This window comes from Pseudochaenichthys georgianus, chromosome 1, assembly GCF_902827115.2.
Source record: "Pseudochaenichthys georgianus chromosome 1, fPseGeo1.2, whole genome shotgun sequence".
Taxonomy (NCBI): domain Eukaryota; kingdom Metazoa; phylum Chordata; class Actinopteri; order Perciformes; family Channichthyidae; genus Pseudochaenichthys; species Pseudochaenichthys georgianus.
The window spans coordinates 44,980,057-44,994,454 of record NC_047503.1 but is presented as its reverse complement, the minus strand read 5'-3'; the positions used below and the strand labels follow the sequence as shown (position 1 = coordinate 44,994,454).

General features: G+C 43.4%; 2 protein-coding genes across 2 annotated transcripts; both read right to left on the bottom strand.

Moving 5' to 3' along the window:
- Positions 1-2,283: 2,283 nt before the first annotated feature.
- On the bottom strand, positions 2,284-3,487 carry mrpl21 (mitochondrial ribosomal protein L21). Its single transcript, XM_034093139.1, has 2 exons — positions 3,102-3,487; positions 2,284-2,640 (listed from the first exon to the last, which is right to left on the bottom strand). Exons 1-2 carry the CDS (start codon positions 3,453-3,455, stop codon positions 2,419-2,421), a joined length of 576 nt encoding a protein of 191 aa, XP_033949030.1. The 5' UTR covers positions 3,456-3,487; the 3' UTR covers positions 2,284-2,418.
- Positions 3,488-10,011: 6,524 nt separating this feature from the next.
- LOC117454052 (E3 ubiquitin/ISG15 ligase TRIM25-like) lies at positions 10,012-13,137 on the bottom strand. Its single transcript, XM_034093127.2, has 3 exons — positions 12,960-13,137; positions 11,257-12,329; positions 10,012-11,177 (listed from the first exon to the last, which is right to left on the bottom strand). Exons 2-3 carry the CDS (start codon positions 12,315-12,317, stop codon positions 11,156-11,158), a joined length of 1,083 nt encoding a protein of 360 aa, XP_033949018.1. The 5' UTR covers positions 12,318-12,329; positions 12,960-13,137; the 3' UTR covers positions 10,012-11,155.
- Positions 13,138-14,398: the final 1,261 nt, after the last annotated feature.

The window sequence follows — 14,398 nt, the reverse complement described above, 5'->3', positions numbered from 1 at the left end:
ACAAGAGGTGGAAGAAGTTCTCAGATCGTGTGCTTGAGTAAAGGTAGAAGTACAAGAGTAGGAATACTGTTACTCATCAAGTAGTCGTTGTGCAGATTGGTCCATTTCAGAATAATATATATGATGTGTTTTATAATGATTGATCATGAAAGTGTTCTCAAAGCTGGTGAAGGTGCAGCTAGTCTGAAGTACTTTGTAGACTGCAGGGTAGCTGGTGGATTTACTCCAACTAAAGGTATTAAACATATGTAGTGGAGTAGAAGTACATCATGTACCTCTGAACTGTAGTGGAGTAGAAGTACATCATGTACCTCTGAACTGTAGTGGGGTAGAAGTACATCATGTACCTCTGAACTGTAGTGGGGTAGAAGTACATCATGTACCTCTGAACTGTAGTGGGGTAGAAGTACATCATGTACCTCTGAACTGTAGTGGGGTAGAAGTACACCATGTACCTCTGAACTGTAGTGGGGTAGAAGTACACCATGTACCTCTGAACTGTAGTGGGGTAGAAGTACATCATGTACCTCTGAACTGTAGTGGGGTAGAAGTACATCATGTACCTCTGAACTGTAGTGGGGTATAAGTACACCATGTACCTCTGAACTGTAGTGGGGTAGAAGTACATCATGTACCTCTGAACTGTAGTGGGGTAGAAGTACATCATGTACCTCTGAACTGTAGTGGGGTAGAAGTACACCATGTACCTCTGAACTGTAGTGGCGTAGAAGTACACCACCTACCTCTGAACTGTAGTGGGGTAGAAGTACATCATGTACCTCTGAACTGTAGTGGGGTATAAGTACATCATGTACCTCTGAACTGTAGTGGGGTATAAGTACACCATGTACCTCTGAACTGTAGTGGGGTAGAAGTACATCATGTACCTCTGAACTGTAGTGGGGTAGAAGTACACCATGTACCTCTGAACTGTAGTGGGGTAGAAGTACACCATGTACCTCTGAACTGTAGTGGGGTAGAAGTACATCATGTACCTCTGAACTGTAGTGGGGTAGAAGTACACCATGTACCTCTGAACTGTAGTGGGGTAGAAGTACATCATGTACTTCTGAACTGTAGTGGGGTAGAAGTACATCATGTACCTCTGAACTGTAGTGGGGTAGAAGTACATCATGTACCTCTGAACTGTAGTGGGGTAGAAGTACATCATGTACCTCTGAACTGTAGTGGGGTAGAAGTACATCATGTACCTCTAAACTGTAGTGGGGTAGAAGTACATCATGTACCTCTGAACTGTAGTGGGGTAGAAGTACATCATGTACTTCTGAACTGTAGTGGGGTAGAAGTACATAATGTGCTATACAAATAAAGTGGATTGGATTGGATAATGTACCTCTGAACTGTAGTGGGGTATAAGTACACCATGTACCTCTGAACTGTAGTGGGGTAGAAGTACACCATGTACCTCTGAACTGTAGAGGAGTAGAAGTACATCATGTACCTCTGAACTGTAGTGGGGTAGAAGTACATCATGTACCTCTGAACTGTAGTGGGGTAGAAGTACATCATGTACCTCTGAACTGTAGTGGGGTAGAAGTACATCATGTACCTCTGAACTGTAGTGGGGTAGAAGTACACCATGTACCTCTGAACTGTAGTGGAGTAGAAGTACATCATGTACCTCTGAACTGTAGTGGGGTAGAAGTACCTCTGAACTGTAGTGGGGTAGAAGTACACCATCTACCTCTGAACTCTAGTGGGGTAGAAGTACACCATGTACCTCTGAACTGTAGTGGGGTAGAAGTACATCATGTACCTCTGAACTGTAGAGGGGTAGAAGTACATCATGTACCTCTGAACTGTAGTGGGGTAGAAGTACACCATCTACCTCTGAACTGTAGTGGGGTAGAAGTACATCATGTACCTCTGAACTGTAGTGGGGTAGAAGTACATCATGTACCTCTGAACTGTAGTGGGGTAGAAGTACACCATCTACCTCTGAACTGTAGTGGGGTAGAAGTACATCATGTACCTCTGAACTGTAGTGGGGTAGAAGTACATCATGTACCTCTGAACTGTAGTGGGGTAGAAGTACATCATGTACCTCTGAACTGTAGTGGGGTAGAAGTACATCATGTACCTCTGAACTGTAGTGGGGTAGAAGTACAAGGTAGCAAGAAATGGGGGTACAGCGGGCTTTACAGTTTATACAGAATACGATGAAGACAACCTGATCAGAAAATATTTGTATACATTCGGTATTGCCTCGATGTCTTCCACCACTGACTTTTGTAATATAAAAACACAATAATTAAATACCAGTCAAAAGATGAATCTTTATTTACAGTTTCAAACAGTCACCAACTGCCAGAAGAGTCGCCACAGCATTAAAGCCACTCAGTTATTTGCATATGAGTGTGAATAGAAAGCAGCCAGTCTGTGTGGAATAGTCCATCGTCACGAGAGTCTGGGCGCCAGCTCGATGCTGTTGATCCTCAGCACCGTCTGCGGCTGCACGATGATCATCTTGCGCTGGTACCGGTGTCTCTTCCAGAACCGCATGTGCACTTTGGGCCAGGACTCGGTCTTCTCGATGACGGTGGCCTCGACCCGGACCAGATCCCTCCCCAGAAGAGGCCTCCCCACCAGGGTGAAGTCCTCCGCGCCCACCAGCAGCACCTTTCAGAACCAGAACCAGAATCAATTACCACAAAACAGCTTCGTCCACCAGGCTGTCAGGAAGCTGAAGCTGAACTCTCCCCCCCCTAGATTTGATATTATTTTATAAGGTTTTTCCGCCTTTTAAATATTTTATTTAATGAACGCATTGCTATCTATTTTTTGTCAAGGCTTTTATTCTCATCTGTACACACGCTACAGTGTAGTCATGACAATGATACATTTAGATCCCAGGCTCCTCCAACAGTGCAACACAATAAACAGATAATAGTGCAAGTAAATACAAATAAAATAGAATAGAAATAGTGCAGCATAGTCTATATACAAGTAATTGGAATATTGATATATATAAGTTGCAATCAGATGAATGTTATGGATGTTCTTTCAAAAGTTCTGGTGTTTAACATCTATCTAAAAACATATTGCAATATCACTAGCAACACATCTAAAAGTAGGATCACCTTCTCCATGCGGATCGTCTCCCCGCAGCCGGCCTCCAGGTGGTTCTCGATGAGGATCAGGTCCTCTCCGGTGACCTTCCACTGCCGGCTGGCGAAGTGCACCACCGCGAACAGACGCCCGTAGTCCTGCCTCTCGATGCTCCCGTTCACGGTGCTCACCACGGCGGCCTGTCGCCTCGCATCCTCCGCCTCACACACCGGGGGCAGCTGCTCCGGCCACGGGGGGCTGGTCAGCGAGGTCCGGGGCACCAGCACGCCGCTTACAGAGCTCTGTGTTCGGCATGCAGCGGGGAACAGGAGAGGGTTTCCCGGTAACAATGTCCTTAACAACAACCCTGCTCTGCACAGCGCCATGTTGACAGAGAAAAGGCTTTGCGCATGCGTGAGGTCAGTTAAACTGTGTGCGCATGCGTGGATTGTACAGTCACGTGACTTGCTGAAAACACACATAACACAGTAAAATACTCAGATAAAATACTTAATATATCCTGTTTTTACTGGGCTTTATGTGCAGTGGTGGAAAGTAACCAAGTAGTTCAAGTATTATACTTAAATTCTTAAGTTGAAGTACTTGTACTTCACTTGAGTATTTATTTTCTACTTTGTACTTCTACCTTACAATTCAGAGGTTAATATTGTAATGGTACTCCACAGTGGTGGAAAGTACTCAGATCTTGTACTTGAGTAAAAGTAGAAGTACTCAGATCTTGTACTTGAGTTAAAGTAGAAGTACCAGAGTGTAGGAATACTCTGTTCCAATTAAAATCCTGCATTCAAAATGTTACTCAAGTAATTCTAAACTGTGGAGTAAAACGTTTACACGAACTATGGAGAAATGTCACCATCATTAAAAAAAATATTATTAATAAATTCATTGCCTACATTTGAAATCCTCCTTTCTGAATGTTTTCTTGTTAGAGATTGTTCTAAGACATACGTTACTTTGCATGTGAGAAATGATGAAGAAAATAAAGTATCCTGCATTGTACATTTCCCTCCACAGGCCTCAGCGAGACAACATTTAAAGTGTGTTGATATGTCCGTCTCTCAATCACAGCGTCATTTCATTTTCATGAGTGAGTGTGTCATACGTCTTGATGTGTGTGTTCATTACAAATAGTCCACATGCTGGATGGAGCAGGTACTGATGGGACTTCAACAGCTGTTGCACCGGAGCTGTTCCCATAGCTAATACACTGAGACTGACGTGGAGAAAACACCATTTAAAATATCAGGTGATAAATGTGTAGAACAAAAAGTCGTTGTTGTTCCTGTTCTTTTCTCATTTGATCAAAAATAAAGCCTTTTCATTTCAAACCATTTCTGCTTTATGTGTGCCTTATCCTCCACAGAGCCTCCGTGTATCTAAACATTATTGATCGTGTTTGTCTGTATATGTGACTTCATTTTTAATAGTGAGCTATTTGATCAAAGTTGAGGTTGAGTTTCATTGCGGTTCACATGCTAGAGATGTCGTGTAAGATTATTGTACTTATTATTGTGTATTTTTTCTTTTAATGTTTATTTGAACTATTCACATCTTAGACTGCACTGTAACTTTTATCCATGTATTTTTTCTTTTAATGTTTATTTTATTAGCTTTTCTTTTTAATGACTGATTTTAAATTCCATTTTCTGTCTCAGTCTGCTTTCTCACTCGCCTATTTTCTGCATTAACTTTCCTCAGTCACCTGGTAGTCACACCCTGTCTCTCTCTCTCTCTCTCTCTCTCTCTCTCTCTCTCTCTCTCTGTTACACCCATCAGCTCCATTAGTATTTAGGCCCACTTCACTTTCACCTCAGTGCCAGATCGTACTTTGCAGCATGCCAGTCTTTCCCGCATTACCCTTCAGATTGCTCTCCCGGTTTCGACCCTGCCTGTCCCTGACCAGCCTGCCTCGCCTGCTCCCTGACCCGGTCTGTCCCTGACCAGCCTGCCTCGCCTGCTCCCTGACCCGGTCTGTCCCTGACCAGCCTGCCTCGCCTGCTCCCTGACCCGTGCTGTACCTGCGACTCCCGTCCTGCTTTCTCCTGGAACCCTCGCCTGTCCCCGACCAGCCCTTTGCCTACCATCTGCCGTTTTGTCTCCTACCAGCCTATTGCCTTCAATAAAGCTGGTTACCGACTATCCCTGGTTTCCCGTGTTCTGCATTTTGGTCCTCAGCTCGTTTGTGACATTTTCTTAATGTCTTTCATTTTTTGTAAAGCACTTTGAATTGCCTTGTGTTGAAAAGTGCTATATAAATAAACTTGCCTTGCCTCGCCTCGCCTTACCTTGCCTGGCCTCGCCTCGCCTGGCCTCGCCTCGCCTGGCCTCGCCTCGCCTTGCCTGGCCTCGCCTGGCCTCGCCTGGCCTCGCCTCGCCTTGCCTGGCCTCGCCTGGCCTCGCCTCGCCTTGCCTTACCTTGCCTGGCCTCGCCTCGCCTGGCCTCGCCTCGCCTTGCCTGGCCTCGCCTGGCCTCGCCTGGCCTCGCCTGGCCTCGCCTTGCCTTGCCTTGCCTGGCCTTGCCTTGCTTAACATGTATATAATTGTTGTGGTGATAGGTGAGTGGTGAAAGTATGATAGGTAATGACAACGCTTACCTCATGAATATTTAAAAATACATATATCAGAAGGATTGTTTTCATTATTCTTCTCCATTTATTTGTTTATTTACTTTTTGTCCTGATTTTTCATTCGTTTTTTCTTATTATTTAGAATTTAATTATTCATTTTAATTTTCACTGCTTCTTCGTGATGTCTTCGTTCTCTACGTTCTCTTGAAAACAAATACAACATTTAGTTTTCAACAACAAATGCATTAGTTTATCCAAACCTAAAAACACACACACTGTTATATGTTTTAATATCATTAAGTTTGAAATCCTATTCAATCGAATGACCTGTGTCAATATATAACACTCATGAAAGTGAAGGTTAGTAGAATGACTTCTTTGAAGTCCGCATTGTTCCTCCTCAATCTGAGGTTCGACAATCGGCCTGACCCTCCTTTCGAGTACCTTGGAGTAAACTTTCCCGGGGAGGCTGAGTAGTGTGATGCTCACACCCTCTGATCCCCCTTTTTAAAAAGGGGAACCACCACCCCGGTCTGCCACTCCTTCGGTACTGTTTCCGACTTCCACGCAACGTTGATGAGACGTGTCAACCATGACAGTCCCTCAACACCCAGAGCCTTCAGCATCTCATCCACCCCCGGAGCTTTGCCACTGTGGAGTTGTTTGACGACCTCAGTGACCTCCCCCCGGGAGATTGGCGTTGATCCCCCGTCATACTCCAGCTCTGCTTCTAACATAGAGGGCGGAGTTGTCGGGTTCAGGAGTTCCTCAAAGTGTTCCTTCCAACGCCCCAACACTCCATCAGTTGAGGTCAACAACGTCCCATCCTTACTGTACACAGCTTGGATGGTTCCCTGCTTCCCCCTCCTGAGGTGTCGGACAGTTTTCCAGAACAACTTTGGTGCCGCCCGAAAGTCCTTCTCCATGTCTTCTCCGAACTTCTCCCACACCCGCTGCTTTGCCTCGGCCGCGGCTTCGGCAATAGAGGCTTTGAACACCGACCACTCTGGTTCAATGTCCCCAACCTCCACAGGAATGCCCGAAAAGCTCCGCCGGAGGTGTGAGTTGAAGGCCTCCTGAACTTGGGCCTCCTCCAGACGTTCCCAGTTCACCCGAACTACACGTTTGGGCTTACCAGGTCTATCCAGAGGCTTCCCCCGCCACTCGACCCAACTCACCACCAGATGGTGATCAGTTGACAACTCCGCCCCTCTCTTTACCCGAGTGTCCAAAACATACGGCCTCAGGTCCGATGATACGATAACGAAATCGATCATGGACCTTCTGCCTAGGGTGCTCTGGTACCACGTACACTTATGAGCATCCTTATGTTCGAACATGGTGTTGTTATGGCCAATCCATGACTAGCACAGAAGTCCAGTAACAAACCCAGCAAGACTAAGGAGTCCCCTTCAGGAGCCCCATACAGGACTCTTTCCAGGGTCTCCAAGAAGGCCGAATACTCTGAACTGCTGTTGGGTGCATAAGCACACACAACAGTCAGAGTTTTCCCCCCCATAACCCGCAGGCGTAGGGAGGCGACCCTCTCGTCCACTGGGGTAAACTCCAACAACGAAGCACCTAACCGGGGACTTGTGAGTATCCCCACACCCGCCCGGCGCCTCACACCTTGAGCAACTCCGGAGAAGAATAGAGTCCAACCCCGATCCAGAAGTAAGGTTCCAGAGCCGACGCTGTGCGTAGAGGTGAGCCCAACCAGATCCAACTGGTACCGCTCCACCTCCCGCACAAGCTCCGGCTCCTTCCCCCCCAGAGAAGTGACGTTCCACGTCCCCAAAGCCAGCTTCTGTCGCCCGGGTCTGGTCCGTCGAGACCCTCCGCTTTCACTGCCACCCTTCTGGCAGCGCACCCGACCCCATCGCTGTTTCCCGTAGGTGGTGGGCCCGCGGGACGGAGAAGCGGAGGTGTTGCCCACGTTGCCTTTTCGGGCTGGGCCCGGCCGGGCTCCGTGGCAAGCCCGGCCACCAGACGCTCGCCAGACGAGTCCCCCGGGCTTCCTCCGGGCCGGGTATCCTCACTTCTTGGTTTTTCTTTCATGAGATCTTTTGAACCAATCTTAGTCTGGCCCCTTGCCTGAGACACATGCCATGGGAGACCCTACCAGGAACACCAGGTTCCAGACAACACAGCCCCCAGGTATTTACATGTTGTCCTACTTTGTACTTCTACCTCATCACAATTCAGAGGTAAATATTTTACTTTTACTGCACAGTGGTGGAAAGTACTCGGATCTTGTGCTTGAGTAAAAGTAGAAGTACTCAGATATTGTACTTGAGTGAAAGTAGAAGTACTCAGATATTGTACTTGAGTGAAAGTAGAAGTACTCAGATATTGCTCTTGAGTAAAAGTAGAAGTACTCAGGTCTTGTTCTTGAGTAAAAGTAGAAGTACTCAGATATTGTACTTGAGTAAAAGTAGAAGTACCAGAGTGTAGGAATACTCGTTACAGTAAAAGTCCTGCATTCAAAATGTTCCTCAAGTGAAAGTATAAAAGTATTCTCATCTAAATATAGTGAAAGACAGTGAAAGTAGTCGTTGTGCAGATTGGTCCATTTCAGAATAATATGATATGTTTTATAAAGATTGATCATGAAAGTGTTCTCAAAGCTGGTGAAGGTGCAGCTAGTCTGAATGGCTTTGCAGACTGCAGGGTAGCTGGTGAAGGTGCAGCTAGTCTGAAGTACTTTGTAGACTGCAGGGTAGCTGGTGAAGGTGCAGCTAGTCTGAAGTACTTTGTAGACTGCAGGGTAGCTGGTGAAGGTGCAGCTAGTCTGAATGGCTTTGTAGACTGCAGGGTAGCTGGTGGAGGTGCAGCTAGTCTGAAGTACTTTGTAGACTGCAGGGTAGCTGGTGGATTCACTCCAGGTGGAACTAAAGTCTGATTCAACACTTGATTATATTTCACATCATTCATCCACATCTGTGAAGTAACTAAAGGTATTAAATAAGTTTCCAGTGACAACATGCATTCAAATTATGTTAATTTGTTGTTCACCTAGGATACATTTTAGAGGCAAACGTTACTTTTACGTCACTGCATTTGTATAACCACTTTAGTTATTTTTCAGATGACTGTTTTCATCCCTTTCTTGTCCAGTAGAAAACATGTATCTCCAGAGTGTTTGGTTTAGTGAGACAATTCTTCTACACAAAAACCCTCTTGGATCAACTGTTAGATGTGTTGTCACAAAGACAGGGCTGCTTTTCTGAGAAACTCATGAAATGTTGACTTATTGGAGATAGGGGAAATACTTATTGGAGATAGGGGAAATACTTATTGGAGATAGGGGAAATACTTATTGGAGATAGGGGAAACTCTTATTGGAGATAGGGGAAATACTTATTGGAGATAGGGGAAATACTTATTGGAGATAGGGGAAACTCTTATTGGAGATAGGGGAAATACTTATTGGAGATAGGGGAAACTCTTATTGGAGATAGGGGAAATACTTATTGGAGATAGGGGAAATACTTATTGGAGATAGGGGAAACTCTTATTGGAGATAGGGGAAATACTTATTGGAGATAGGGGAAACTCTTATTGGAGATAGGGGAAACTCTTATTGGAGATAGGGGAAACTCTTATTGAAGATAGGGGAAACTCTTATTGGAGATAGGGGGTTCAACACAGGACAGCAACGAAGGTATCATAATGAGCATAGATATGAACACCACTCTCACCCCCTTTTACATTGCACAAAAACATTGCAGCAGAAACACGTGGGTTTGCTATCCTGGCTCCAAGATGGTGGAATGAGCTCCCATTGACATCAGGACAGCAGAAAGCTTACACACCTTCCGGCGCAGACTGAAAACTCATCTCTCTCGACTCCACTTCGAGCGATAGAATTACTAACAAAGCACTGGCTTATCTAAAGCCAGTTGAGTAGCACTTGAAATGTTTGGCTCTATGAAACCTGATGTACTTTATGATTCTGTTTTCTTCAACTTTGTATTTTGTTGGTCGAACGCACTTACTGTAAGTCGCTTTGGATAAAAGCGTCAGCTAAATGCAATGTAATGTAAATACCCACTAACCTCTGGCTATTATATAATAATAGATTTAATTTGTTAGCGCTTTTACAGGTGCTCAAAGACGCTTTATAGATATAGTGAAGGGAAAAGAAAAGGAAGGAACAACAAATAAATATATCGTTAAAGTTAAAGTCAAATAATACAAAAACAATCACACATTAAAAGCCAGATTGAAGAGGTGAGTGCGGGTGGGGATGGATACGAGGTTGGCTTCTTAACAGTACAATAACAGGAATTTAAACCATGATCATAATTACAAAAAATCGAAACATCGAAAACAAATCTGCTGTCCTCACTGATCATCGTAAAAAACTTTTATTTTTTGAAAAACAACAGCGAAAAACCCACTAATTTAAGTCTTTGATGTCGTTCCGCTGTTTGAACAATCCCCATCTTTGGTTTGGGGAATTTGAAAGACGGTCTGAATAACATATAAACAAAGAAATACTCATCGGAACATTTTCACTTTCAACCAACTTCCAAGTTGTGTTTGTGGCGTTGAACGTGACGCATTAAAACAGAAACACATAGCAATCGGAACGGAGTCCATCGATTATTTTAGTAGCTGTTCTTGTACAAAAAACACATTTAGGTTCAAAAGGAGTACACAAAGGATGAGGGCGCCACAGGCCAGTAAACATAGAAATGTAATTGCATTTGAAAAAGGAAATTATTCCTACACAACGTACAGACCTGAAAGACACACAATCTGTTAAACGAACAACTTTGGTCACCCTCCTTCACCGATGCCTTTTTCTTCAAGGCTCCTAAAAACAAAATGTTGCCATCCTAGCCAGTGTGCATGAGCGGAGACTGTTGTCTTGCTCCATTGCTATGCTCCTGCTCTATTTGTGCTGCAGCTGCTCTTCTGTTGTAGTTCTGACTAAGCAGTTGCTCAAGCAGCTTTACACTTCTATTAACTTGTATTCTTGCTTTGTTCACAAGCAACCAGCATTTCACCGAATCAACGAGGACTGAAATATTAAAGATCACAACATTAAATTATAACAGAAACAAAATATTGGCTACAGTAATTAACATAATGGAGAAATGTGTCAGTATCTGTTCTATTAAACCACCTTGTCAATACATAACAATGACACATACTGTACTGTCGACACTATAGGCAAAGAAATACTCTTACTCTTAAGCTTTATGAAACATTCGGCAATATATTGTCTGTAGCTATACATCAAGATATCTTGCAGCGTTTCTTTTTTTCCACCGTCGTAAAATAGATCTCTGGGCGGCAGGGTGATGCGGTTGGCCTTTTCACACGGAGATGCTTTTGGGTTCGAACTTGCCGTGCCCTTCTGTGTGGAGGTTCCCTGTTTCGGCGGCAGCTTAAATGTTCCTTTGGTCCCCGTGCTTCTCCTTTTGTCATGCTTGTAATTGACAACATGTCGGAGGTGTTGCCCGCCCCTCGCTCAGTGTCCGGTAGGATCATCTACGGCACTCTGGGAACCTTGTTTTTTACAAGGAATGAAATAGATATTCTCGTCATCCTATCACTGCACTGGATAACGTGCAATACGGATTCTTACCGTGACCGTAGAGACGACAAGCGGAGCAGAGTTTTACTGAGTGTCTCCTCCAGCTGAACCACAGCTCTCACCACAGTTCCCTCGTCGTGTGATGGTGGACGGATGCTGACCTTTTTCCAGTCTTTGGTTTGAGCAACTTTCAAGGATGGAAAGCTTTGGAGAAGACGGAGGTGGTCTTCAGAGTGTGAGAGACGCTCCATCAGAGCGCCTCTCCTCTTCAGCTCAGAGATGTCCCGTTCGAGGGCTTTGATAAAACCTTCAGCCTGTTTTTCAGTTCTTTTCTGCTTCTCTTTGACCGTATCCATGAGTTGGTTCAGTCCTCGAGCAGACTCCATCAGAGCAGTGAAGACCTGAACACCTTCTGCTACCTCTCTGTCGGCTTCTTTCTTACTGAGGTCCACTGAGTCTTTGATCTCCTGAATATTGTGTCGTCTCTTTCGGATCATCTGCTGAGTGTGAACCTCAAGCGCTGCCTTCTTCCCTTCATATCCTTCTTTCAGAGGAACCAGTTCATGCATCTTGTGTTCTGAAACAATGCAGAGCATGCAGACACATGTCTGGTCGGTCTTACAGAACAGCTCCAGAGGTTTGTCGTGCTTCGGACACATCCTGTCTTCCAGGTTCTTCACAGGGTCGATCAGCTGATGTCTTTTCAGGACTGGCTTTGTCAGATGAGGCTCCAGGTGAGTCTCACAGTAGGAGGTCAGACACACCAGGCAGGACTTCAGGGCCTTCAGTTTGGTTTCAGTGCAGACGTCACAAGGAACTTCTCCTGGTTTGAAGACTTGTTGCTCTGAGCGTCTGCTGGCTTTCTGTTGAGCCGCCCGTCTGAACTGAGCGACCATCTCAGAGATGAAAGTGTTAACGTGCAGCTCAGGTCTTGTGTTGAACTCTTTTTTACACATTGGACACAGGTACAGGTAGTTAGACTTCCAGTGTTTGGTGATGCAGTCTTTACAGAAGTTGTGTCCACATGGTAAAGTGACTGGATCAGTGAACACATCCAGACAGATGCAGCAGAGGAACTGATCTTCAGCTTGCAGATAGTTTGAAGCAGCCATATTTATTTATACCTGTAGTGTGAAATAATAAAGAAAAACCAACAAAAAGGATTAATGTTCTTTAAAATATAAACTTAGGCAGAGTTATATTGAATCATATAAAAATGTTTTGACTTGCTCAATGCCAGGCTGGAAGCAACCGCGAATATTTAAGTCATCTTAAAGTTACTGATGCTACTCTGGCAAAACAAAAACGTATGTCCACATCCTGTTGCACAGACCATCTTTTAATTTAAGAACTTACTTGATAACAAACGTTTTATTTCCCTTTTGCTGCTTGCATAAAGAGCTTGTTGGTGGTTCTCCTGCATGGGGAAAACTTTTATGTGAAACCGCTGGACAAAATCTAGGATGTAGAAACGTAGGCAGGAAAGCAGGAGTGAAGCTAAACTCCCACAAAGATTCAGTTGAAGGTTAAAAGTCCCAAAAACTGACACGGAGAGATTGTGAAAGAAGCTAGCAAAAGCTGTTAAAGTGGGCTAGCCTGAGGTCACCGTCAGATAGCCGTAGTTATCTTGTTTAGCAAGACTTGTTAACACTTTCTGAAGTATTACATTATGTGTGGAGCCTTCATCTGAGTAGAGCTAACGTTTTGTGTTAATCTTCCTTGTTGACAGGGTAAATGTAATCAGCTGTCCTCACCAGTGTTTGACAGCAACTCTGCTGTGTTGTTGAGAAGGATCTGATGAATTCAGCTCGAATTTTCTTTGAGAGAAAACAGAGACTTGCCTCGACGACTTCGGTGTGGCTTCATTTCTGGAAGTGTGACGTTGTAGCCCCCGTGCTTCCTTAATTGCTCCAGGGGGTGTCCAAACTACGGCCCGTGGGTCAAATGCGGGTGTTGTGATGTGCCTGGAAATGTTTAGGGTTAATAGAAAATATAATCTGTTGTTGTATGTATAAGATCCCCTCAGTTTTTAACTCTATCATAAACATTTTTGACATATTTATCCAGCAACTGTTTGTATACTGTTCAACAAGCAAGGACAAATTCAAAAAATAAAGCATGGGCATTATTATTGACTACTAAATTGACCACCATTCAAAACCACTTTTGTCCTTGGTCAACATGAGAGGTTATCCCGGTACATGTGTAACAAACTGTGTCTCCACCATGGTCTCCACTTATATTGGTGTTTGGTGTACAGTACTTATCTTTCATTTGTGTTGTGCTCTATCCAGTGGACATTCTGCGCCATAACACCAGGCAGTGGTGGTGTTACTGAAGTACAACCAGCTAATTGATTAATAATGAATAAAGTAACACTAGCATTATGTTTCTTTAATTAAGATCTTGAATTACCTATTTAAATGTTTGGTTGTCAACATATAATAATATAATGCTACCCTGCTTACTTTGATATACACTTCACATTCGATTGTGTTGCCTTTTAACCAATGACACTTAATAGAAATGAAAAAAAATATTTGCCTTGATATGTATGTCTTGTCTGCTTAATGATCAACAAAAACCTTATGGTATAAAAACAACTTTATATAAGAAGGAAAATATTCTTAGCATTTAAGTTAAAAGGTGAAACTCATGCGTACAAATAAAAATGCTGAAAGGTCAGATTCATAATTTAATATGGATGAGTTAAAGTCTTGTTTGTTAAGTTTTTTAATTTTACAATCACATATTTACAGATTTCTTAGACACGTTACCATTAATTGACAAAACAACTTTTATACAAAAGAGAACATTCTGTTGGCATTTTTTCTAATGATGTCCTTTGTCCGTTAACTTTTAATGTTGGTATAACGATGAAGAATACTCTGATACACAATACAAGCTTGTAATATGCCTTACTCTTAATATGAGCCCTATTTCTTGCAATATTAAGCATTTGTTTTGGCTAAACATCAGATTGAAAAATTATAAAAAACTCGTTTAATCTGGTTTTCATCATAAATATCATAAATATGAATACACTACTGTATATTGTAATACACATATTTATTTATGTTTTACTTAATTGCTCTGAATTTACATTGTTATTTAATTGTATTCTGAAATAGAGCAACTGCTAAAATAGAGTAAGTAAAAAACGAATTCTCCCGGAATAAATAAAGTATTGTGA

What these genes read in the sequence shown, in the direction of transcription:
- mrpl21 (XM_034093139.1), bottom strand. Translation starts at nt 3,455, where the DNA reads ATGGCGCTGTGCAGAGCAGGGTTGTTGTTAAGGACATTGTTACCGGGA. An exon ending in AGACGATCCGCATGGAGAAG is followed by an intron (nt 2,641 to 3,101) that starts GTGATCCTACTT and finishes TGGTTCTGAAAG; the next exon opens with GTGCTGCTGGTGGGCGCGGA.
- LOC117454052 (XM_034093127.2), bottom strand. Translation starts at nt 12,317, where the DNA reads ATGGCTGCTTCAAACTATCTGCAAGCTGAAGATCAGTTCCTCTGCTGC. An exon ending in TTGTCGTCTCTACGGTCACG is followed by an intron (nt 11,178 to 11,256) that starts GTAAGAATCCGT and finishes GTAAAAAACAAG; the next exon opens with GTTCCCAGAGTGCCGTAGAT.